The sequence below is a fragment of the Blennius ocellaris genome, assembly GCF_963422515.1.
Source record: "Blennius ocellaris genome assembly, chromosome: 21".
Classification (NCBI taxonomy): domain Eukaryota; kingdom Metazoa; phylum Chordata; class Actinopteri; order Blenniiformes; family Blenniidae; genus Blennius; species Blennius ocellaris.
The window spans coordinates 3,988,261-4,015,065 of NC_137670.1; the positions used below are offsets into that span (position 1 = coordinate 3,988,261).

At 43.6% G+C, this 26,805-nt stretch overlaps 1 protein-coding gene across 3 annotated transcripts; it reads right to left on the reverse strand.

The window, feature by feature from the left end:
- Positions 1–537: 537 nt before the first annotated feature.
- On the reverse strand, positions 538–26,805 carry LOC308145845 (leucine zipper putative tumor suppressor 2 homolog). Of its 3 annotated transcripts, none has more exons than XM_080517425.1 (7): positions 26,685–26,805; positions 15,719–15,839; positions 4,429–4,977; positions 3,319–3,918; positions 3,099–3,206; positions 2,854–3,000; positions 538–2,542 (listed from the first exon to the last, which is right to left on the reverse strand). In XM_080517425.1, exons 3-7 carry the CDS (start codon positions 4,948–4,950, stop codon positions 1,832–1,834), a joined length of 2,088 nt encoding a protein of 695 aa, XP_080373551.1. In that variant the 5' UTR covers positions 4,951–4,977; positions 15,719–15,839; positions 26,685–26,805; the 3' UTR covers positions 538–1,831. The 3 variants fall into 3 exon arrangements, with proteins under 3 accessions (XP_080373551.1, XP_080373549.1, XP_080373550.1); XM_080517423.1 differs by having other exon boundaries at positions 3,084–3,206; XM_080517424.1 differs by lacking the exon at positions 15,719–15,839 and having other exon boundaries at positions 3,084–3,206; positions 26,685–26,799.

Here is a 26,805-nt window from a genome sequence, read left to right on the forward strand (position 1 = left end):
ATTAACCCAGGAGCAGGTGCCTGTCCATTATTCTCTTTTTATTATCCTCTTTTTACATTTTGTGTTGAATAAACCCAGATTAGTGCATAATACTTTCAAGTTTACATTTTTTTTTTATGATGTCAAGTCCCGAAATAATGTATAACAAATTAAAGCAGGTGTGGAAGTTACAGATTTGACCTCAAGGGGGCAGACTGAGCTCCCTCTGAAGGAAGCTGCTGATCGTGATATTGTTAACGCACGGAGGTCCATCTCATGGAAAAGGGGGGCCAAGGTGACAAAAGTGTCAGATCCTCAATTTCGGTAGTGATACTTGAGTAAAAAAAGTAGATTCGACTTCTTTAATGAGGGAAAAGTTTAAAAATAAAAGCACTGAAATACTTGTACTCATTTTCTGTCCACATTGTATCCAACCTTTTTGATAAAAGGTCCCAGGAAGAAGAGGTTTAAACGCTATAAAGTTTCATTCAGCGGCCATTCTTAATCAAACAACACAACTGTAGGAGTTTGTATTTTATTTAATTTTTTTATTAAAACCTCAAAAGGTTTGTTAAACATATGAACAGCGTGAAAATATACATTTTAATGTCTTCATACAAATATTGTGATATAGAAAAATTATACTGTGCAACCAGAAGAAACAACACACACACACAGAGGGATAAAATACAGGCGTCGTGTCCGTCGAAGCAAAGTATAACGTGTGCCAACATTGCTTTGGTCTATTCACAGTGGCTATGTTTGTCTATCGGGAGATGGGGAGATATCTCTGGGAGAAAACTTTACACGTTTATAATGAGTGACTGTTATTTACAGTTATTCAATCAGCAGTAACAGGAACAAAAACTCTTCTTCTGTTGTACAGGGAAGTAAATCTACATGAAACAGTTCCTATGCTTCAAAGGTTAGTTAAAAAAAAAAAAAAAGTAGTTTACTTAACACCAAAACATCAGTCAGTGCAAAAGATCCAGATTTCAGTGATGAGATATAGAAATGTTGCCGTGTTGCCCAAACTCTGCAATGAACCACTTAACTGGTATGTTTTGGCACAAACTGAAATTTCCACAGTATCCAGGAAATTAAAGTACTCATGGTTTTAACTAATAAACATCCATCTGAGCTCACACCCTGTACAGTTTGACAGAAAACCACAAACACAGATGACGCTCAAAGGGGGAACATAACATAACTCCACACGTAAAGGATAAATGATAACCATTTAGCCAATATCAGAAAAGTGGGGAGAAAAACAAAATTAGTCATTTTTGTGCCTTATGCGTTTGGATAATGAGGTTTTGCCGCTTAGAGAAAGGTCAGAGGAGCTCCGAGCAAACGATTCGCTTCACGTCACCCCGTCATCTGCGCCTCGCTCTGATTCACTCCTTCCAATCACGACATGCCGAACGTGTGGTTTCCCACGTTCGCCGTCATCTGACAACAGCGTGGGCTTCTTCCAAATGGAGCGAACTGATGACAGCCGACTGCAAACGGGGGGAGTGGGAGTGAAATGCTAAAGCCAGCAGGGGGGGCAGAGTCATGAGGGGATATTTACATGCAATAGAGGTTCCCATGAACTTCTGTGGAAGTCCGGTCAGCGCAAACACTAACAGACATTAACGACGAGGACCGAGGTGTGAGAACAGTGGATGAACTGAAATTTAAGGGAGACTTTTAGAGCGTGGATGCAGGTTTTGAAATGTGTGGAACATGTGGATAGTTGTCATGTTTTTTGTTGGGGTTTTTTTTAATCAAGACAGCAAAAATCTGTGGTATATTCGGAGGGAAATATAATTTGTTGACAGTAGTGCAAGAAAAAAAAAAGAAGAGAGGGTCAAATTTCTGTCGCAGCAATCTCGTCAAAGTTGATCTCGTTGCCGCTGCCTTCGTCATCCTCTCGGCTCTCCAGTTCGAGACTGAGCTCCTGCAGGAGCTGCTCCAGCTCTCGGTTCCTGCGGTACATCTGCACGTAGTTCTGCTGCAGCTGCTTCTGGTAGCGGATCACCTTGTCCTTCTCCTCCTGCCATATCTTGCGCTCCTCCTCGAAGCTGCCCATCTGCTCCTCGGCCCGCTGCCGCTCGAAGGCCAGCTCCGATCTCATCCGGTCCATCTGCACCTTCATGCTCTGCGGCGCCTCGCCGCCGCCGCCCTGCCGCTGGGCCTTCGCCTCGTCGCTCTCGTAGGCCAGCAGGCGCTCCTCGTCCTCGGGGAACACCTGACACTGCCTGTTCCCGGGGCCCTGATTGGCCAGGGCGTCTCTGAGGTGAGAGAGCTCGCCCTCGAGGCGTCCCACCTTCTCCCGGAGCAGCTCCGCCTCGCTCTTGCGCCGCTGCAGCTCGTTCTCGCACACCTCCAGCTCCAGGGTGCGGGTGCGCGTCGTGCCGTGGGCCTCCTGGAGCTGCACCTGGGCGTTGGTCAGCTCGCCGCGGGTGTCCCTGAGTTGACCCCGCAGCGAGACGATCTCCCCGACACGCTGAGCCAGCTCCCCCTGCACCTCCTTCAGCTGCTGCTTCAACAAAGAGATTTCTCCCGACTTCTGACAGACCTGAGAGAAGAGAGAAGCATACAGCTTAATGCAACACGCATCTCCGTCCCCCTCAACTTCCTCCAGCTCTCCTGGGGGACGCCGTGTCTGTCAACCGTATGTAAAGAGCAAATGAAGAAAAAGCAGGTAAATGTAATCATAGTATCATTGACATTTTCTGAAAAAAGCTTTAATATAAACAGTCAAATCAAACCTCAAAGAATGAGCCCAACGTTACTGCAATAGAAATAATAATGTATTGAAGTATCTTCAGTTAAAACTGTGGTACGGCCAGTAAATTAAGTCTAAAGAGGTCAGAAACGCCCGCTCACCTCCCACTTGGTCTCCTCCAGCCGAGGCCCCAGTTGGATCTTCTCGTGCTCATAAGAAGTGCATCGCTCCTCCAGCTGCTCTCTCTCCTTCAGAAGCTGAGAAAAGTCTTCCTGCAGCTTCTTCTTCTCCTGCTGCAGCTGGTAGACCTGCATTCACACAATTCAACGGTCATTTCTGTAGATGACTGGCGTGGCATAGGGGGTGCAGCCGTCTGCCGCGGGCATCGAACCTGCAGCTGAAGCACCTGCTGTGCACGCTGGGCTTTCTGTGAGGCGGACTGCATCCTGGTGGCACAGCTCTGCCGCAGCTCCTCCAGTTCCAGCTCAAAGCGCTTCTGTTTCTCCTCATAAACCTACAAGACGAGACCGAAAAGCAGGAGCACAAACGGGTCAAATGCCGTCAGGTCTTCTTCAAAATAAAATCCTCTGGATGATTTTTTTTTTTTTTTCTTTCTTCACCCCCACCTGACAGATTGCAGCTTCGTTTTCGTCCAGGTTGTCTCTGAGCTGCTGCAGCTCCAGCTCTCTCTCCCTCAGCTTGTCCTCCAGGTCCCTCACCACGCCTTCGTACCCCTCCGCCGGGCCGGGAGAGCGCCCGCTGGACCCGCTGTCCGACAGCGGCTGTCCGCGCCCGCTTATCGACCCCGAGCCCGTGCTTTTACTGGAGGACGAGCGCCCGCTGTCCGAGTTGGAGTGTCCGTGCGTGCTGACCAGAGGAGCGCTCTTTGTTGGCTCCACGTGTCCCGCACCCGCCTCCCCGGACGCCAGGCTGTAGCTGGCGCCGCTGTAGGGCGGCAGGCTGGAGAGGGAGTAGCGTCCCGAGTCGGACAGCGAGCAGGACTGGCTGCCGCTGCCGCCGCCGACGTTCCGCCCACTGCTGTACGAGCTGCGTCTCTCAGAGCAGGAGGGCGACACGTCTCTGTGCGCCGGGCTCAACAAGTTCAAGTTGTTTTGGCTTTCGGTGATGTTGGCACAATGGCGAGGGGAGAGATACTGCATGGACGTGCGGCTTTTCGGAATGACTGGTTTGAAGGCAGTGGGTCGCAGCACTGTTTTCTCCATGTTCTGGTCAAGGAGTACAAAAGCGGATGATGTTGACGGAACCACAGGAAATGGAAAATACACGTTCACAGTTGTTATGAACTAATTGTTCGTTTACAAAATACACTAGGCGTTGCAGTATAGTGTACAAACCAGAATTATAATCATCCGAAACAGAACAACCAAAAATACAATGTCTTTCAGCAACATTCAAAATAATCCTAATGAGCACGTTTTTTCTATTTAATTTACCCAAATAGCACGATTTATTGATACACGCCGACAAGAAAACGTGACTTTTGGAAATCTAGTTTTCTCCATGAATTGATGTTGAAATATGATCAGAGTCCCTGCAGACAATGGTGACGTTTCGTGTGTTTTATTGATCAAGTCCAATAAACCTCCAGTGAATCATTGCATTTAACACCTGGTTGAACTGCCGTGAATACGGTTTCCTATATTGACTTTTTTGTTCTTAAAAATGTTGATAAACCCCCCCAGATAACAGAAACTGAAAGTATTGATCCGACTCACCTTCTCTAGTTTTCCCGACACGGGGATGAGTTTTGGAGGAGGCCCCCCAACGTTCCCATTCAAACCCAGCCCCTCTTTAGTCTCGTCCGCCTCGCAATTCGGGCTGCCGGGTGTCACATGGTTGTCGTTCCAATCGCCCACATAATCCTGGTTCAGATAGGCGTAGTTCCCGTTCCCGCCGTCCTTCTCCAGCCCCCTGCTGGACGCTGTGGAGTTTTGATTCTTCAGTGGCGGGATGCTCTGCAGTAATGGATCCTGGGGCGAGTCGGAGCCCAGGCAAGAGGAAGCAGGGGCGGGCCAGTGGCCACGAGTCCCCGACTCGACGGCGGAGCGGCGGTCCTGGTAGAAACCGGGACGGGTGCTGATGAGGCTCCCGACGGATCCCATAGGATCCAGAGTGGTGGTGGGCAGTGGCGGGTTGAGGGGAGGCGAAGGGCCGGATTGGTGCCTTCTGCGAGCTCCTCCACTGAAGCTGGGGTTGTGGGGCTCAGCAGAGATGGGCAGAGCCTGAACCAGGGCCATGGCGGCAGCTCAGCGGGGCGATTCGCTCTGCAAGAGAACAAAAACCCCGTGAGACTCAGAGAAATGCTTCAAGCTACAGCTTGACGACAGGTCCAAGTCTCTTCTTAAGTGGTTCTGGACCAGTCCGAGTCATTTCTCAAGTCCTCAACAACAGGTCCAAGTCACTTCCTAAATCTCGAATAACAGGTCCCAGTCCTTAAAAACAGTTCCAAGTCAAGTTTAAAGTCACACATCAAATACATGATCCATGTTTTCACGTACACACTGAAATTAATCAACAAAACAGATCTCCAAAGATCAAAGCCAAGCTTTTATTTTTAGATCTGCAATTAAAAAAAAACAACCCAAAACAAGTAAGAAATATTTGAACGTTCTTGTCAAATCGAGGTTGCTTTTCAGTAGCTAATGTGAAGACTTACTGCTGTAATGTATTGTTTTAACGCCAAAATCCCATTAAATTGCATCATTTTGTTTTTAACTAAATGGTTTCATAAAATTGTCATAATGTTCAGTAACGGCTTTTCATTATTTATTTTTTTCTAAGCTATTAAAACTCAAAATACTGAAAAAAAAAGACATGATGAACTACTTCTGAATGCTTGTAATTCTATTATTGCTGCATTTTTGTAATCAAACAGATAATGAGTACGAGATGTGTAGGACGACAGTGTTTTAGGCGCGTGTGCACAGGAGTGTGAGGGCGTAACAGTATGATGACCCTTGCAGAAGAAGAGAGCTTTCAAAGAATTCCTCAGCGAAAGAGAAAAGTACACAGTCACTGTGACAGGAGCACAAACAGAGATGATATACAGTAGATTGAAGGATACAAAATATCCCTCTCAAGACGGCCGTGGCCCACACACACACACACACACACAGACACACACACAGAGAAGCAGGACGGCCCTTTCATTGAACCCATTCAAGCAGCACAAACAAGGCTTGAGGCTTAGGAGGCATGAGGCTGAGACAAGGGAGGGCTGTCTTTTCGTTTCAGATATAAAATGGCTTGTAACATGCTGGCATTTTCCCCTGACAGCAACAAAGGCGACTGTCTCCACACATCTCATCAGCCATCACAGCCAATAAAAGTTCAGAACTGGATAACATCTCCGAGCACAGACGAGAACAACAACTCCAACACACCGATATCTTTACAATCTAATGGCGCCACAAATATGCAGCTATAAATACACGTAGACTTACGTCGTTACTTGCCGACTGTCACAGGACTGCCGGCAAATGTTGACATTTTACGAGACAAACACTTAGACTGTGATATCAACAGTTTGTCCCGTGACCGCTGAATCGTTCAGCGTGGAGAACAATGGTCGAAAGGACGCATGGTGATGAGGTCACCGAGCAGCAACAACAAAAACCAACAGCGGAGCCTGTTCTGCTCTGAAAACATCAGGGATTTTCTCACAGCAGGTGTGTCGTTTCTTGAGTTTCTGGAAATGTCAGAGTGGCGTGACGTGCAAAGCATGACAAGACTGCAACAGTCCCACAGTACAGGAGAACGACTGAGACTTTGCCCTCTTGTTCTCACCTGCTCTCCAACCCTCTCATCCCACCTGTTGACACACCAAAGACGATAAAACTTCAGGGATAACGCGGTCCGTGTCTGGGATTAGCAGGGAAGGTGGCTAATAAGGTGAAAGGAGAGACGGCAGGAGCGGCGGCGGCCAGACACCATTTGGAGACTGCGGCAGCCAGGACAGAGCCATGCCAAGTCATTTCCCACTCTGCCAAGTTTACTGGGAGCCTTCGAGGCTACTACAGCGACTTGACGGTGATTACTGCATGTTAATTAGCGCCCTTGAAATCTGGCTGATCCCTGCTTAGGCTCATTATGAGTGACTAAGACAAATCTGTTCCACAGTATGTTGTCAAAAACTGGATAAATACAAAGAAACACGACAAAACTCCTACAAAGGGCTTTCGACTTAATAGTAAAAACACTGGTTTCCTCCCACAGTCCAAAAAGCAGTGACTCGAATCAATTATGAGTGCGAGTGTGACTGTGTGTGGTGGTCGGTCTCTCATTGTAGAAACTTGACTGAATCGTAGAATGCGATACAAACGGTGGCTGGATTTCGATTGGCAGATATATTCGAGTGACTGAATATAATAAAAAGAACAAGTACTACTGTTGTTGGACTCATGACAAGTCACACGTTAAAAATAACTCAAAGAGACACAATATCAAAAAGGCTAAAGGACACATGCCCTGGATTCTACCTGCGTTTAATCTCCTTACTTCTCTGTTAAGGATAAACAACTTTTGTTTAAGCATTATAGGCGAGATTAGAATTTTATTGATACTTCTGGCCACATTTTACAAATGTATTATTTCTTTAAAGGTTTGTTAGTTTATCCTTTGTACAGACCGACACTTGAACAAAAATTTGAGTCATTATTCGTTAAAAGTGTGGAAATTGCATGCAGTGATTGGAAATGTACTTTGTGGTGGAGTTACAGATGAAAGACACAACCAACAGTAAATATTCCATGACTCCTTTTGTCTTCTGCTGCAGCGATATTTTTGGAAGCCAACATCTAAACGTGTCGACATAGTGCATCATGAATCGTAATACCACTTTCAACCAGAAGGCGGTGTGGTGTAATGAGCCACTGCAATGTCCAGCCACTCTAATACAGCAAAAGAACCTTTGTCAACAGTTGCATCTGAAATAACAAACGTGCAGATGGGCATGAATCATCACTAAAGCGTAATTTTTAATTTGTACATGATGCACCTTTATCATTGCACTACATCATTGAAGTAACGGTGAACGGCAGCAGGAGCAGCATGTGGTGTAACAAGCAGAGCCGTTTGGATTAATAGTGTGCGATTTCTCTCCGAGCAAAGCTAATTAGTCTGACAATATTTATTACACATAATCCAGCTGGAATGAGGCGGATGAGGCTAATTGTGCCAACGGATATCAGTGGGAATAAAAACTGTTGACTACGGTTCTTTAGGTTGAGAATACAGAACCTGTGGATGATGGTCAAAAGCAGCAATTTCAGCAATGTTCATGTATTTTCCTTGAGTCAGCGAGCACTAAATGAAGCAGCATTGAAGATGATGGGTGAATATTTTTACCACAGACGTGCACTGGAATATGACATCTTGCCGCTTTTATCATCCACGACGTCAGGTAACAGCCATTTCTCAGCTGCAGTGCACAAGTTATATCCACAGAGAGACTGTGGCACAAAACATTTCAAGAAATTGGGATTTAAAATTCAGCAGGGATGTTACCTGGGACATTTCTCGCCACATAAAGAGAGAAATGATCCCATAATGCATTACATCATCGTCTCTGAGTGAGTTAAACATCCATTTTGCTGCATTTACTACCCCAAAGGATATTATTCAGATAAGAAATTGATGCAGTAAGAGTTCAAACTATGGCTCACCATCAAACTGTGGCCATTTTTTTATTGAAAACGCATCATTTGTGGCCTCCAGAATCCTCTCGAGCTGTAATCTTTCCAGGCTCCACTTAATTGAAGTCCCCCCCCCCCCTTCCAATTTCCCCTTGTGTTGTCATGGCGACAATGGCCTCAAATACTGGAGGAGGTCAGAGGGCCGATGGGGAGGGCGGGACCCATACCGAGGCATCTCATAGCCTTCTGTCGCTCAATAGCTCGAGAGGCACCCATACACTCCCAGTTAGCTTAATGGAAGATAAATTAACTTTAACAAGCAATGATGGACGGATGGATTTGGCGGGGGGTGGGTGAATGAAAAGCACTTAAATGCTTAGATTGTCTAAAATGCCAGTTAAGACACGCGTCACAAACTTGTTGACAGTCTTTCACAGGGTCACTACAGCAAATGATTGGAACCTTCTTTGACAAATGGGATTTGAACTCACACGCGCACTCAAGGTCAAGATGAAGTGAAGAGATGTCAGAAGCAGATCGAGATGTTTCACTTGTGATTACAACAACTCCATGAACATTCAAGAAAAGATGCGTGAAAACTTCCTAAACAGACAATGAAAAGAAAAACCTAAAAGCAAATCCAATTCCCAAATATACCCGTCAAGCAAAAGAAAACTGAAGAACAAGTCAGTTCAAGACTAAGATATAGGAAGAACTTTTCGTTTCCCACGCATACAGCCACGGCACAGTGCACAGCGGTAGAATTTCTCCCCTCCTCATAGCGTCAGCTGATTCTGACTATGAGCAGACTGTTTTTTTGTCCGAGACGGCCCTCAGAAGGTTTTAATGCCCTCGCCGAGTCGCTCCCTCCTCCAGCAGCAGGAATGTGTGGAGCTGCAGATCAGGAGAGGGAAGACTAAACAACACCAGCAGTGTGGTCAGGGAAACTCTTCAGCCACCTTTTTTTTTTTCTGATGTCTCATCATTTACCAGGCAATGTTCGGAGGAGCGCAATGTTTCTTCCGCGTCAGGGCTTTTGCTTTGCAGCAGCGAACCTCGGAGAGCGGCTGTCACAACAAGGCTTTAGGATTTTATCCCCCGGCCCTCGGCACCGACAGTTTTATTGAATTATTTGTACAGACGGAGCACAAAGGAAGAGGCACCGGGAAAATATGGACCTGATGCAGTTTTTAAGAATGAAATGACAGCACCAAAGACTTTGTACATTTCTTCTTTTTTTTTTTTTACAGATTTAAATGAAGTCACATATCTCAGAGCCATTAATCAAAAAATTATACCCATTTATTTCTATTATACAAATAAACATCACACACTTTGTGAGAGGTACTTTAAATAGCCGAAGTGCCAAAAGGGAGATTAGTAGGTAAACTAATGAGTTTGTTTCGTCGTTAGTCGGCATTAGAAATATTAGCCTATTCAAACAAATGACTGCACAAGGCTGCTTGATTGCCAAGCTGCCACTAGTTGGCGCTGCAGAGCCCAATTAACATAAAACACTGAAGAAAAGCACAAACAATCCCGGCTAATTTTTCTCCTCTATTTTGCGTTTTGATCCACTACGAAGAGGCGCATAAAGATCCGGCTGTTGTCCGACCAAATCCAAAGAAAACTTGTCCCACACTCGAAAACCATTACGTGAAGTTAATTTAGCTCATGACAACGTTCAAGTGAAAACAGAAAACACTTGTTAAGTTTTGAAAAAGTGGGAATTTTTCAATCAATTTGCATTGCATTTCATGAGAACAGAAGTTTCTCTTTATGCAGATGATGACGATCTTCAAATTATGTGAGGTTGATGGTATGTTTGCTGATTCTTGTCTTTAACTCAGAAATGGGTATTTTTAAGTTCCCAGCTTCACAAATGCACTGCTGCAACTCATTTCTGCGGTGAATCGAGAGCCTGGCGGAGATGAGAAAAAAAATCAATACATGGGGATCAATGCATTTCAAAGAAATCCTGCTGACGTGTCGCTCTGCAAAATCTTTACTGAAGACAAAATGTGAAACAAGAGTCTGCAGTCCCGAGTCTGAACGCGGACAGTCGGGTCGCTTATGTCTCAGCTTCATATTTTATTACGCAGGGCTGGACCGACTCTCACACTGGCAACTGGAGAAGCAAAGAGTATAAAAGCCATTTACACAGAAACAGTATCTACAGCTCCTTGGCCCTGCAACGTCACACAAACCTGCTTTGAGACAAACTGAAAGAGCCCTGCACTAAATCCCTCTTTGTTAGCGCCACGCCATAAACACACAGCCTCAGAGGTGAGAGCTAAAAATACTACCCCCCCCCCCCCCCCCACGCCAGGTGAAGTGCAGGGACCGGCAAAGAAAAGCTGTGTGAGTGTCCCGGCTATCGTCTGCGGATTTACTCGGGGACACAAAAAGAAAGAAAAGGGACCGAATGAAAGGAAGCGCCTCAGTTTTCAGCAGGGAGCGTCTTGCATGAGGGAACAAACAAATGAGTGTGGGGATCCCCCTCCTCCACTTTTCATCTCCCCGAGCCCAAACGTCTGAATCCCACTCTCTTTTTTTCCTGTGCCCCCCCCCCTTATTTCTCTCCCCCACCACCGTGGAAAACCGGAGCAAAGGGGACAACTGTGATAAAGATATTCATCACCTGAGGACGATCCATCATGCCAAATGTTAATATTCACAACAAAACCATCAACTGCAATTATTTGCATGCTCATTCAGTGTGCACTCATTCATAACAGACTGGAGAGTGCACTTTTTCTCCATCTGAAGGTGTAAATCTAAAGGGGGATGAAATGTCAGCAAAGAACAAACGGAATTTTTTAAACATTTTACAGCAAATTACTTCGACGAGCACTTTTTTCAAAGAATCTCACTTTTAAAATCGGTCTGCAGCAGCTGGAAGAACACGAGAATTAACTATTGCCATCATGGATACATTTAAATAATATTACACGTTTAGGAAGTTGTTATTTTAAGAAGTTTGCATTATCCCTACAGACACATGTATGCCGATACCGTCACATTCCGTATTTTACATGTATGCATTGAAATGTGTATGAATAATGCCACATATGCACAGATAACGGTCAGATATTTGCATGTGGGCATACGTTTAAGCATGTAAATAGACAACTCTAACTTTCAATTGCTCGAATTCCAGAGCGGGACGTGCAGGTTGGTCTGAATGCCGCCAATGATTATACTGAACTGAAAGAGAGTCGACGCTTCTATTCACACACGCATGCACTTGAATTCAAGTCTTCATCTCGCGACTCGTCTTTTCTCTCAACAAACATGAACAAAAGAGCAACATACAACAGTACAATTACTTTTATGGCAGGGGTGTAAAACATGTTTGAGTTCAGGGGCATCATCTCCAGTGGGTCAGACCAGTAAAATGGTGTCATAACAATAATGTTTAAATTTAAACTTGAAAGTTTTTTCTCTGCTGTGGTGCAGAGTATACACCATGAAAATTTCAAAATCTTTAGCAATAACAAACAATTATGACTGAAAATGATGACAATCTCAACACAAAGTTTCATTTTATGAAACCTTCTGGTGTAAAATACAGCGAAAGGTAAAAAAACAAAAACTATAGTGGGTGTTTTTACAGGCTCAACCTGGCAGCATGTCTTTAAAGCTGTTTTGACATTTTTCATGGCAGCAACAGCGATATCTCAGCTCTGGCCTCAGTTTTGTGTCATGTCCATTACTATTAAGACATTTGTTTAAAAAACTTTCGGCTGGATTGGATCATCTTGTGGGCCTTACGTTTGACACCACTGATCTATGGTAAAGATGGTCACAAATTTGGTGATCGAGAGCTTAAAATGTAACTTAAACAAAAAACAACTAAATCCACACATCACAAAACAGTGAATAAAACATAATAATTATCAATCTTCCTAAGTAATTGACTCTTTTCTGCTCCGTTTTCTTACCCCAGTCAGATTCCTGCATTGCTGCTGTGGGGTGTGTGTGTGTGTGTGTGTGTGTGTGTGTGTGTGTGTGTGTGTGTGTGTGTGTGTGTGTGTGTGTGTGTGTGTGTGTCCAGCTCCTGCAGCTCAAACACTCTGCTCCTGCTCTGCTGGACGTTTGGCTCAGTTTCTGACCAAAACTTCTCTGTACCAGAAGAAGCCAAATGCCGCCAATGTGAATGAGAGCACAGTCCCCTCCCCTTCTTCCTTCCTCCTCCTCCTCAGCACAGTCCAGCCTCTTTCTGACAGTTACTCCTCCTCTGCCATTTCCTTTGACCAACAAAACTCCTCTCTGGAAAGTCCTCTGCTGCCTTTGTCTGGCAATAAAAAGGAAGGTAGAGGAAAGGCGAGCTGTCACTTAAAGATCATTTGGCCCCTTTCAAACAGACGAGGCTGTTAAAAGGAAGGGGAAACGCAGAAAGATTAACATCTCCCCAAGTTAAGAAGAAAAGGTTTTCAGCTTTTTTGTTTCTCAAAAACTGAGACGTCTGAAGTGTGGATGAGAATTCAACTGAAATAAGACTAAAATTTAATCCAACACATCACGATCCTACTGCCCTCCTGCTTAGGACTTTGAAAAAAAAAAAGTTTTTTTAATTAGAGATGAATTGATTAATTAAAAATTAGCTTTCACTCTGAGGGAAACCTTTGATTAGTTCATTTCTGGAGCTCAAAAAGGCAAAATGCTCATTCATCACATTAAGACGGTCAACGAGTAGCACGCGATTTTTGACACCTTTAAAATACATCAAATCCATCCAGTTCATCACATATACACAGAGGGAACATGCAAACTCCACACTGAAAATCCCCCAAAAACATCCCACACCACCTCCAGATTTACATGACAGCAGCTTGAGAGCTATTCATACGTACAAAAGTGCTTCAGGATCACAATCGGCCATCCTGTTATTAGATCAACACCCGATGGGAACGATGGGATTATATAACACTGTTATTACTAATTACAGCTTCTTTTACAGCCAGTGTGATTTAAGGACATGAGCTCGTTGAAACAAATATAGAAGTTAAGAACATTTCTTTCATACAACCAAACATGGAGCAATGTGATCCTCTGAACTCATCCACAAGCAACTCAGAGCCCCACTTGTCTCTTTAGCTTCTAACGGCTTCGCAGTGTCACTTTACTGTTTGATGCTGTGCAGGTCGTTCAGTTTTATTGGAGTATTAAAGGGTTAATTTGCTGCAGGAGTGAGTCCTAAGGTCTCCTCCTGAAGTTAAGGGTTTTTTTGGTTTGATGCCTGAAATAAGGTTTGTATTTCCTAAGATTGCACAATACATCACAAATTCATTGCCGATATAGGTCATCAGGGGAAAATAGACACATTGCAAAAGACTGCCATGAAAGAAAAGAGGGATTGATTAAAAGAATTGTGCAATTAACTAATTAAAAAGTCGATTGAACGCATCAACTATTTTATACCTGGTGGACATGGCTTGAAGTGACTGAAAACACTACTTTTTGAAAACGCTCCGTCAAAGTCGTCGTGTAGACGACCAAAAATTATGCGTTTCGTGCTATAGTAAACAGCTCTTCTGCACATGCTCAGGAGATGGACAATAAGAACCATAATTCCTCCAGAGTGTCACGACGCCCGGTGCATATTCTTCTGGGAATTTGGTAGTTTTATAGTTGACAGTTACTGTAATAACAATCCAACCATATCTAACCCTAACCCACTCCTACGAGATGTAACGGTAACATTATTCAGTCTTTTCCTTGACTAACACCCCCCTCCCCCCCAATATGGTCAAAAGAAATGGGAAAAACAGCAGGAAGAGACGATGCAGTGAGGAGAGCTCCTCTGCTCGGCTCCCAGATGAAGAGAGGGGGTAAAGTAGGGTACAAGAAGTAGGCTATGCCCCGCTGTCGCCACACACACACACACACACACACACACACACACACACACACACACACACACACACACACACACACACACACACACACACACACACACACACACACACACACACACACACACACACACACACACACACACACACACACACACACACACACACACACACACACACACACACACACACACACACACTTCTGTCCTTTTCTTCCCGCAACTCACAGAATTGGGTCACACTTTTAGACACAGAGTTTGTCCTTCAGGCAGCGAGACGCCGTGCCGGGGAGGGAGTTCAAGGTTACTCTCCATGGCGTCTCGATGGGCGATCCGGAGGACGCACTGAACGTGTCACTGGCGGAGGCCATTGGGCCGCAGCCAAAGCAACAGCAGCAGCTCCCAGCTTGAGTCCAAGAGTGGATGACAAACACCATCAATCAGCAGCCCGGAGGCCACCAGCGCCGGAATAAAGACGCAGGCTGCAAATCACCTCGGTGAATGCCACCATTAACACCACCTCTGTTTATGGGCAGGGGGGGTGGGGGCACACAACATGACTCAGCGCCTTTTGAGGGAGCTGATTTACAAACCGAAGGAGCAGGAGAAGATGACGAGTCCGCGGCTTCGCCTGCAGGATTGCCAGGGGAAAAACCGAGAAGGAAGCTGTAATCATTCGTCGAAGCTGGAACTTTAATGGCGTGTGGCTTTCGCTGTGATATTGGGTACATGTGTCTGCTGGTTCTCTGGGTCATCCTCCAGAGATGCACAAAACGTTGCCGGTTCTCTGGTGAAGATTGAAAGTGGCTCCTGAGAGGCTTCACTTTTACTGCGTCTCCATCTACAGCCGATCCCCCAGCAGGTCGTCATCCATCACAAGCCCAGCGGCCATCTCTCGGCGGTCCTTTCAGCCCGTTTCCTTCTATATTTTCATAACAACGGCTCACGCCTGGGAGCAGAAACCGACTGAAAGCTAGGCCATCCATCAGTGTCCACGCTGCCTCGGCACGGGGACACCGCTCCCACTGGACGCTGCAGCTAAAACTAGCATCAGCGAGGTCACTTACCTCCAAAGCAATCCACCTTAGATTAAATCTACAGAGACGAATTAGCGGCAGCCACAGGGTGACTCACCAGTTTAAGACACAAATTAAGAACAACAAGACCTTCCTCGATCCACTACATACAGGTCCACTAATTAATCCACACAAATGGGATGGCGGTGTTGACCCGACTAAACCACACCGACGATGTGCCAAGTAGATTCACCGTCGTAATCACATCAATACAAGATGGATGATTAAAATCTGTTGCAAACTCGTGTTGTCGTCCACAGGAAGCAGGAAGTACACAGCACTGTGATGCCAATTCACAATCTGGATGAGAAATTGCTTCAGTTAAGAAAAATCTTCGTCTCAACTTTTGAATCGATGTTATGACAAGGCTGCATAATCAAGGTCAGACAAGAAGGCATTGAATCCTGCTTTCCATATCAGCGGACAGTTAATATCTTACCTGTCAATGACACCCTGTCCTTAGCTTCCTTAGAAAAGCAATTACAGGTCTGTTGAGCATCGCAGGAGCTCACGCTGATGAGGGGATCTTCATTTTCACGCCGTCGCTCTGTTCCCCGGGACTGAAAGGAGGAAAAATGGAAAGAAAGAAGAAAAAAAAAATAGCACAGTGTTGATTCAGCAGAAGAAATAAGCAAGAGAGAGACTTCCACCACAGCAGAGAGCTGGAAACCTTAAAATGTGACAAGTGTGTTTATGGATGTCAGAAAGAAAAGAGGAAAGTCTGAGTCACCACGGCAGAAAGGCTTCGCATTTCGGAAGGTTCGGACTGAGGGGGATTTTCCATGTCAACAAGAGGGGAGACCGAAGCGGAACCAAGCACCAAGTTCACCAAACCAAAGTTAAATATATTGCACATTACCCGACATGCTGGTGAAGACAGAGACTTTTATCAGAAACTGATAAATGCAAGTCCTCAGTGAAAAATGAAGACGGCACACATGCAGTCTGAATTAATTACTACCCCAACCTCAATAATGACAAAAGCCCAATGCCAACATGTGGAAAGAAGTACGGAGTCCAGCTGCAGCTCATTAAAATGACGTATTACTGGTAATGCAATATCTCAGCTCGAGATAAAAATCCATGAGAAAAGGGCCAGGTGTGGAGAAAAGGGACTTTTATTTCGAAGCTTACTTTTGTTCTGTTGCAGCGACTGACGCTATAACTTTATATTGCTCATGCCAGCGGCATGTTTTCCTGTCAATTACATGATGTGATACACAAAAAGCAGCTGACAATATAGAAAGAAGAAATATGAGCAACGCATTGTGCAGACACAAAAAGACGGCGTGTGTGCATGGTTTAATAATCATATCGGCACAAACTCGACAACAGAAGACCAAGGGCATGTTTCTAAGAAACTCCATACAAGCTACAATTCCTCGAGTTTGATTTTAAGATATAGTTCAACATCTGACCGGCAAGAATTATGAAAATGATGCATGATGCACATGATGCATTCATGTGACTCTTTGTGTTGCGACATGAAGCTCTCAGAGTTATTTGTTGTACTTGTTTATTCTGTACAGAGCACGGGACTTGTTTGACACTAAATACATTCACAGATCCACAAAACGGCAAACAATGAACACCCTGGGAATGAAGTTAAACTGCCGAAGTTATAAATCTTTGCAAAGGAACAGAACATGTGCACAAGCGTCCTTAAACACGCAATATATCAAAATACCGTGTTTACATTGGGGACGTTTGCTCAAACTCACGTTACCAACTGCCTCGCAGGGTTGATGCAACAGTAAGAGCGTCACTCAGAGCCAAGAAAAGTATCCGTGTGCGTCTTGCATGCTGTGTCGGGGTGTGACGGACAGATGGGAGCGCTGCAGCCTCCCACACGTGACGTAGGTCAATCCAGACGGATCCAAGGCAGCTACTTTACTGTCGCACCGCAATCCCACCAAGCCAGCGACTATACATCGAGTTCGGCGACTTAACAGTCGATCCCACCAGGTCACAAACAGGCGTTTGTTTGAAGAGAGACGCTGCTCTCATCTGCTGCTCCATAAGGAATAATCCTAATTGATGGGTGGACCGAACAACAAGGTATCCAAAGAAAGAAGAGGGGCGACTCGATCATTAGCTTCTCATTATGTTCTTCACCTTCTAAAACACAAAAGCAGTGAAAAGGAAATGGCGACAAGTTCATCTCCAGAGGGCAGAACCTGGATATGGTGGTGAAATTAATTACGTTTCTTTTTACTTCTATGATTTAATGCAAAAGACAAATTAATGTGTCGTGCCCGAGAACACAACTTCGAAAATTGGCCCCGCGCCCCGTTTACACAATGATGTTGTGAATGAAAACGCATCAATGCATATATTTATTTCAGAAAAGTTTCACGTTTACACGGCAACATTTTGAAAACCACGTGCAACACGTAATTGACATGGCAAAACCTTTAAAAACTGCTCAGAGGTGTTCCCATAGCTCAACAATAAAGCCTCTTTTCCCTCTACCTTTTCACACTCAAAATTCAGAGCTCGCCGATTGAATAATGTCCATCCATCACTTGGCAGTGACAAGGATTTTCTCACATCATTCACGAGTTTCTGAGCGGTCACAGCCAAGTCGAGCAGCAAATGTCACTGAAAGGAAGACTAACTGAACGAAAGAAAAGCATTCATCGCATCTGAGGCAGAATAAACTTTGGGAAATGGTGTGTTCATATCCCAAACTACAAATGTGAACATACAAATAGATGTTTAAAGGACTTTTAAAAAGGCAGAGATAACAAAAGAAAGGGAATTGAGATTACAGTTTAATCTGCAGGCTGAAGGGTGAAAAAAAAAGAAAAACTCTGAGATTGAGAGGTCACATGTTTGACCTTGCCCTTAGGAGGAAAAAAAAAACCCAGATTTCTGTAGCAATCCTGTAAAAAACTAAATGTTTTCTTTTGAGCATGCATTTGCTGACTTTCAGCTCACTTTGTATAATCTACATATTATCTGCTTGTGAATAGGGTTTTCTCTTTACCGCTAACTTATGAACACGGTGTAATCACTCACACATTCACTGGAAAGTCACAACTTTGGCCCCGTTCACACGACGACGCAAGTAAAAACAAAAATCTTTCACTGTTCTTGCATGTCCGTTTACACAACAGCGGTTTGTCATTCTAACCATTAAACAAACATACAGCCTAATGAAAGGCGACATTATAATGCATCACAGCAAAAAAGGGCCATTGTAAATATTAATAAAATCCCAGTATTCATGCACCAGATACATTCATGAACAGCCACCATCATTAACACAGAGTGAGCTTACAGCCACATTGTGCAGGCGTCAACAGGTTACATTTAATGGACTGGGTTGCACTGTAAATGCACATCTTTTAAAAAGGGAGTGTTCTGAAGAATAAGTAATGAGAATTTAGGCCTCTTATTTTCCAGGCTTTCATATGAACACACAGACACACGTGAGAAATCCATAAACACAAAGCCAGCAGATGATAGAGGAACAGGGTGGTGTTCCCGCTTGTTCTCTATCCAAACACTTATTAATGTAGGTGTTCAGCCACGTGCCAAAGTTTCGAGGAAACGTATAAACGCAACACCAGACAGAAGGTCAATCCCGCCCAGAACAAAGGTCAAACTGGAGGATAAAGAAAGTGGAACAACAAAGGTGCACTTCTTCGTACGCTTTGTATTTGACTGTTGGCTGCTTGAGGAGAAACAGGAGGACGTTTGTCAGGAACGTATTCACAGAAGAGTCGTGGAGTTTAGAGAAATTCTGAAGTTGTACAGATGCCGACGTGGGAAAAATGTGAACTTTATTTGGACAATGACAAGTCGACCCACATGGAAAACATCACATTCCATCTTGGAACACTTTAAGGAATCCTAATGTTCCTCATTCAGAAGCGATTAAGCCAAAACCTCAAACGTCCCACCATTTCTTCTGCGTAAAGACGGCTAACGGGAAAAGACACCAACAACTTCACAACCAGCTGAAACTTGGTCAAGTCGACCCATTTAAGTTTGTTCATTCATACATTCACTCATATACTTTTGCTCCTTTCATGAAAGCAAAACATTGTACAACAGTGTACCCTAAATGATCAGATAAAGACCGTCATGATTCCAAGGGAACAGCCATTCATTATCATCTCCTTCCACTTCCCCGTCTCCTCCACCAATTTCCTGGAACTTTTTCCATGGCCTTCCTCCTTTCCTGTCTGGCAGCTCCATCCTCTGCATACATGATCTACCTCTCCACCTCTCTTTCACACCATCCAATAGTTTCCATGGTTGACTCGACATACTTTAGTCCTCTTTAGTCCAAAATTCAACAAAGTTCTCCACAATCAGCTGGTAAGACTTTATGTCAATATGGCATCTTCAAATATCATATCCTCCATAATATTTCAGCTAAAATGGAAAAATTGAAAAAACTTGGAAAAAAAAAAATCAAGAGTCAAGTGCCTCATCATCGGTTGTTCTGGATGGACAGCTCATGGTTCAGATCCTCTGCGTCTCTCACCCCGTCAGCGTTCCCACGCAGCACCGGCGGCTCGCCACGCTCGTTACCTCACATCCCCCCCCCCCTCAGCCTGCATAAGCCCTTATGCAACGCTGTGACGCAGCTCCTGACCCACAACCTGGTGCTTCCTCACCACCTCTTCAGCACCACACAGCTTCAGCATTCCCACTCGAAAAAACCGCCACTTATCTCTGAGCCAATCACGTTTTTTTGTTTGGTTTTTTTTTGTTCTGAATTTCTGCACGTGTGCTCAGTCGACAGCGAGGCCGCTCAGTCAAGAGATAATCAGGCCAGGGATCACGCAGAGCGAGGAGAAATGTACTTAAAAATATCGAAACAACCAACCTCTGGGAAGGGGGCGTCCCACTTACTCGCCATCACACACTGTACCACGGCGAAGAAAAGGGGAGGAGACTGAAAACAGTGGCGATGTGAAGTGGTTTAAGAGAAACTGATCATCTTCACAGCAGACGACACCAATTCTGTTATTAAAGACCGATTTTTCTCAAAAGGACCCCAAAGTAAAGCTGGCGTTTTAATAGTTCCACTCTGTACTTGTTGAAAGGAAAAATAAAAACATGCATCACATTAAGTTGGCATCCCACTCTGCTTATTCATTTCCCACGTCCAGCAGGAAAAAAAATTGCAACGTCTCAAAAAGCGAATGTTTTTGTTTTTTTGTTGTTATTTTTATGTTTGCTGTGAAAGACACCACAGCACAGAGGGATTACAGAGGGATTGCAGAGAGTTGATACAGCTGAAAAGTGAGTGAGTGGGAAAATGGGTGGTGAAGAGAGACGAGAGAAAACAGTTGCAGCTGAAAGCGAGTGGGAAAAAAAATAAAATAAAATAAACAAAACAGAAGCAGGAGTCGGAGAGGTTGCAGGCGATTCCGTACATCAGGCTTCGGTGCAGCTGCCGTCGCCACCACACTAAATACCACAGCCAATCACAGCCGCTTGCGAGAAAAGGGCATCTTTTCTCTCTTTTGCAAACACGTCATCATCATCATCGGGTGACAAGCAATGACGTGACACACATTCACGTTATTACATTCCTCTCCAGACACGACGCACTGTGGAGGAAGCATCGAAATAAAACCAAGAATGAGGAAGCTTCATGATCTGAAGTCTGAAATCCAAACTAGCAACGATGCCGTCCTCGTGTAAAAACAGGACCTCGGAATCATTAACAGCACTTGATGGATTTTTCTGTTGTTTTATTAAGAGCATGAAAGACCCAAGATGAAAGACGCTCCTGAGAACCTACTGCAGAAATTAGGGAACACACTTTTGCAAACTTAAGTCAGATTTCACAGCTGGGATTGTGCAGTACAGGGCTCATTCCCCCCCCCAAGAAATTAAGTTTAATTAACTTCTGCAAAATGTTTTTAATGCAAGCCTACTTCTTTTAACTAAAACCAGGCCGAAATATAGCTCGTTTGCCATCTTTTTACCGCTCTGGCCCCCACTGAGGTCAAACTATACTGAATAATGCATTCATACACATGTATTTATCTCAAGTATAGTGAAAATTATATAATTTATGATAAATACAAATTAATTATTGTATTAATGTCCATTCATGCAGTGATACCTCAGCTTGCCCCTCATTATATCTGCAGTTCTCATCAGTAGACATTTAGAAGCAGAAGAGGATAGGATGGTTTTCATCATAAGCAGATGTAAAAAAAAAAAAAAATGAATTAGAGAAATGGGTATACATCCATGAATACATTGGAGTATTGGGACAAATCTTAATCTTATTTCTCATAATCAAACATTATCTGAAAGTGATCTCATTATGATGTTTGCTATAATCCGATAACTTCAGAAATTGGATAATGGTAGGATTTTCAGTGTGCGTGTAAACTGGATCACTCAAGATATTTTTGCAGCAATATCCACAACTTTGATTTAACTTTGTGTTGCTCCTCAGCAAGGACGCTTTCCAAGTCATTAAGATATCTTAATGATGGGAGTCAAGCCACATTTGTCATCTTATCAGGACGAAACTGCGAATCTAATCACTGCTGCCGTAGCGGCTCCTCGGGCCCATTTACAAAGTGACTGCAGGATAAGACGCAGTAACAAGGGTCAAGTTCCAGCAAAAACAAAAGAAACAAGTAGAGGGGAGGGGCAAACATTTGGGAACAATTAGGAAAATTAATGTGGATACAGCCGCGATTGGATAAACAAACACAGGAGCTTAAATTTCTATTCTTCGACACGCAGACCTTAGAAGTTCACAGAGACAGAAAGCCTGTTATGATTTAGTCATAGTCGTCAGTATTCCAGGGATGAAATGTGCTGCTGATGGTGGAATAGAAAAACAACACTGAATAAGTCATGTGTGGACTGTTAAAGTCAACGACAGGAAGGAACAAGCACAGGTTTTCAAAGTGTGGGCTTGGTCTTCCTGTGCGTCTGGGGGCTGCCTTGTCCTATATTTTTTGTTTAAGAAATAGTGATACAAAGTCACATATTTCAAATAAAGAGACCAAGAAGGAGAACATTTCTGCTTTGATTAAAGAGTAATACAGTTTTGATGTTCTTCATGACGTTTCAAACCCCCGAGTCCTCTCCTAGAGGGAGAAGGGGTGACAATATACAGCTATCTGGGTGGCTAGCGGTGCATAAAACTCAAGAAAAGGAAGCCAAGCAGAAAGATATTCAACTTTAGAAATGTGACTCCAAAGAATCTTCTCCATTATTCAATTCATCGTTTGCACATAGAAATAGAGCATCGTGGGCCCCGGCGTGTGAAACCCTCCATGTGGTAATCCGGAATGTAAACAACAGAGTCCAAAATATTTCTTCAAAATCAGCTTTAAAAACACAAAGGCCTTGTTTATATAATTAAGCGTTAATCGTTTACATCTTTAAGGTGGACTGAGAGGGAATCTCCGTCGGTTAGCGTGACCTCGGTTCCTCTTGTTTTGTCAACATGCTGCGCGCGAGGATTCAGCATGTTTTTGTTCAGCGTGTCATGACACTGCCACAGGTTTTCCCTGATCTGTAGCTTCCCCGGTAGATAAGCCCCTCATTAGCCCTTTACAATACAAAACACCAAACTAAATTTAGTCTGTCGATAGGAAGATTTCAAAAACACCGAGTGTGAAGAACAAATGTAGATTTAACCACCAATGTGACCATTTTTGTTAAGTAAGTATCAGTTTATATGTGCAAAGTCACTCGAGATGCATCAAAAACCACAAAATGAGTAGTTACAGTGAGAAGTGTAGAAAAACCAAACCACGAAACACTGAAACAGACAAAATGAAGCCAGAGGCAAACTAAACACTGGACAGTTTTCACGCCGTCCAACAAGCTCCTGCCGTGTTCTGATTGTTTGCTTCTCTAAAATTTCCCTCTTTATATTTGTTCTTCCCGGAAACAGTTTGTGAAACCTCGGACAAACAACTGGGGGGCGGCTTGACTCCCAGTTTGAACTGCTCAAGGGCAACGATCACAGCATGAAGGAGACGGGTCGCTGACGAAAAACAGATAACCCGATATCAGAAGAAATACGGCCTTGTGATTATACTTCTCGGGCTTCATCTCCAAACCAAACAAGGTTGAAAAAGATGGATCACATGAGCCCATCTCTGGGTAAACGCTCCTGTCAAAACAGTGTGAAGCGACGTTTCACCTTCCAGCTGAGTGAAACCTGCTCTTACTTCAACAATATATAAACAGTGAAAAGGTGAGGGGTGCCTCCTTTAGAGCTTTAATACTGGAGGCCAGAGGAGGGCAAAAATACCTGGCAGCATGCATGAGAGGGAGGGTAAATATTTTCCAAAGATGGGGAGTGGCCTAAAGGGAAATTTCACGTCCGTTGGCTCAAGCATAAGCAAAGCAGGGTGCAGGTTACACACTGGAGGACAAACATGGGAGTGCATGTACTCAGGCGCCGGCTCATCAGCTGCACATGCAGCTCTTTGTTAAAGACTATCAGAGACTAAAATTTATGTTTTTTTTTTTTGGGGGGGGGGGGGTTTAAGGCAGGAGTCAACATTTAACCTCAGACACAATAATTCAAGAGTTTCTGGAATTCAACAGGTCCTGAACATTAGGCTGCATCAAACTTGGCTTTGTTCCTCCGATTAAATATAAAATACATTATATTTCAGCAACAATCAAAACACCCCGCGGACACTGTGCAGAACACATTTGTAGCAGTAAAAGCAGTTGATATTACTGAGGTGAGCTTGGAATGATATTGTGCCATCAAGGACGACCCCCAGACTCTTAACTATGAGGACTGGTTCAAATCCACACCCTTGGACTGGCCCTTCCAATACAAAGTTTTAAATTGTTTTTTTTATTTGTTTGTTTTTAACATTTTTATTTTCTGATTTGTGCCATTGTTGATGATTAAGCTCTTGTTTGCACAATGTTTCAAGTAAAAAAAAATTTTTTTTTTAAATCATTGTTTTTGCATTTTCTTTGCAGAATGGTTTTCACATTTGGAGGGCCATTTACATGGAAATGGAAAAAACGCTGAAAACCATGTCAACAAAAGTTAAGTCAAACTGCGTCTGATGTGGTCGGAGGGGATTGAGGGATAATTGCCATGCGAAATTATCAATGCAAATAATCTGTAGTTCTGCAACGGACAACCCCCCCCCCCCCAAAAAAAAAACCCCAACATATTTCACATGAGGAAACTTCAATATGACATCCTGCAACACTGCTGCTAGTATTTGTGGTTTATTGCATCAGCTCCTCTAAAATCCATGGCTTTCATTTAACACATGAGGCAAAAAGAAAATACACTTATTAAAACTCAGTGTGTGCAGAGTGGTAGAGTACTCTGCACACATGAATCCACTGCAACAGAATTCTAATCGAGCAAAACTCTGGCTTATATTATTTCTTTCTTTAGTAAAAACACAAACCGGCCTCATAACAGACCTGGCAATGCATTACATCTGTGAAAAGTGTCTCTGTGCGGAGCCAGAAGTGGCGGCAGAGTGGGAATGCCATTCATTTTAAGAATTCACATATGTTATTGCTGCACCCCAGGGCAGGTCACACAACACTTGTGAACCCCTCTGTGTCTCTCTCTCACATACGAGCTGGGAAATAGAGTGGGGGATTGTTCTGGCCCGTCACTCGGATGTAAAATCTGCCACTGTCCCTACCGACTGAGCTCGGCAATTTCAAACATTTGAGACCTCTCTAAACCAAAAGGAAATCTCAGGGGGGGAAAAAACCAAGCTCTCAAAGCATTTTTAGCCCCCAAAAAACAATCCTGCTCCGTGGCTACAGAGAAGGCATCGATCTGAGGAAGGTTATGTTTCTTTGTTTTGTCTATGATTTAGGAAGCAGCAGAACAAGCTCACCGACTCTGGGCTGAACTCACCGCATTCAACCCTTTCTACTACATGATCACAGTCTGTAATTCTCTTTTAAGTAAAGACAAACAATGAACCCGTTTCCATGCACATTAAAATCTCTTCATTAGCTCATTTCTGCACTTATGAGATGATTGGTCTCCTCATATAAACAGTAAAGTGCAGACGGGAGCAGTGATTTTGTATAATTTTGAAAAAATCTCACGGACACACCAACATTTCTCATAAATAGTCTGACGTCATTGAACAAATATTCCCATTTATATGATTTATTACCATTAATGCAGCTAATGCGTTCAACAGATGTGTTGGACCAGACGAGGCCGAATGATCCGAGAATATCATGACGCTTAAAGTTACTACGAACACTATGAATGTACTTCCAAAGAAACCCAATCAACTTAAAAGTCAACAGAGTTTTAGGCTCGTGTGAACAGAAGAAGACTTAAAGCCGTTTAATGAGGAAATAATGACAAAGCATTTAAACTTCCCACATAGTTTTACCTCCGACTCCCAGGTTTTGCACCAAGTCACCGGATTGATGCATTCAACTGAAAAGAAATTTGGAAAATGTGACCCCATTGTGAATCACAATGTGCAAAGACAAAATGTGAAAATAGACTATTTTTTGGTAAAATTGGTTGCAAATAACAGTGAAATGGTGAAGAGCATGAAACTAGGATCAAACTTGTCCCAAGTTGGAAACAGTTTGAAGCTCTAAATCATGGAATATGTGCGTCTTCCCACTTTCCCCAACAGATTTTCTCATAAATAGCTGGTGTTCATTTTCAAACTTTTGCTACTTTAACAAGTCAAGACCCTCTGAATGTTGACAATTCTGCAGCACAGCTGAAAAACGAAGTATTTAAACATTATCTTGACCCTGTTTTCGGAGATCAGAGGGACACTAAAGCCTGTGACACGGAAACAGTTGATTTATAATGAGGACTGAAACTCCAGAGCAGGAAATGAGTCAGGACATACAGTTGGAAGCACTTTGTTGTGTCTGAAGTCACCCAACCTGTCATGTCTGCTGCACACGGGAAAATTAACCTGGGAACCTCCCAGGGTTATTGATTCGGTTTTTTGTTTTAAGAGGAAGAAAGTTTCATATATGAGGCTGGCATATAATCAGTTTTCCAGTTGCATTTCTGAAACCTTCTCAAAGCCCCTTTGTGTCCGTTTTAAACTGGTATTTCTGCATGTTGATTTTATCTGCTGCAATGTTTGCTGCACACCACTTTAAAGTGCATTTTTAACACGTTTAATGTGCCTTTTTCTGACTTTTAATAGGATTAATTTAGTTTGTGTTGTGACGCTTGGAAAGGAACTAACTCCGTTTCAAAGAAATTGATGTGAATTATAGATTTCAGCCTCACACACGTACAGATGAACATCTGCCGAAGTTCTATAGACAGTAGTAAGTAATAACTGAACTTAATTAAAATATATATTTAAACAAACAAAGAAAACATTTTTGGAGTAACCAAATTATTTGAGAAATACATTAAAAATATAATACAATTAACAATTCCAGTGTAAACCTACCATGCACGGTGGAGTGTTTAGTCCTCAGTCCTGGAAGAGAAAGTCTGCATCCAAACAAGCTTTTTATTTTCTTTTTCTTTTATCCACAAATGCGCGACTTTACTGAGTGTTTCTGTTGTTT

Bases quoted from the DNA above. Each gene is read 5' to 3' on its own strand.
- LOC308145845 (XM_080517423.1), bottom strand. From the start codon at position 4,950: ATGGCCCTGGTTCAGGCTCTGCCCATCTCTGCTGAGCCCCACAACCCC. The intron at 3,207-3,318 runs GTGGGGGTGAAG...CTCGTCTTGTAG, and splicing joins ACGAAGCTGCAATCTGTCAG to GTTTATGAGGAGAAACAGAA. The intron at 3,001-3,083 runs GTTCGATGCCCG...GTGTGAATGCAG, and splicing joins AGCAGGTGCTTCAGCTGCAG to GTCTACCAGCTGCAGCAGGA.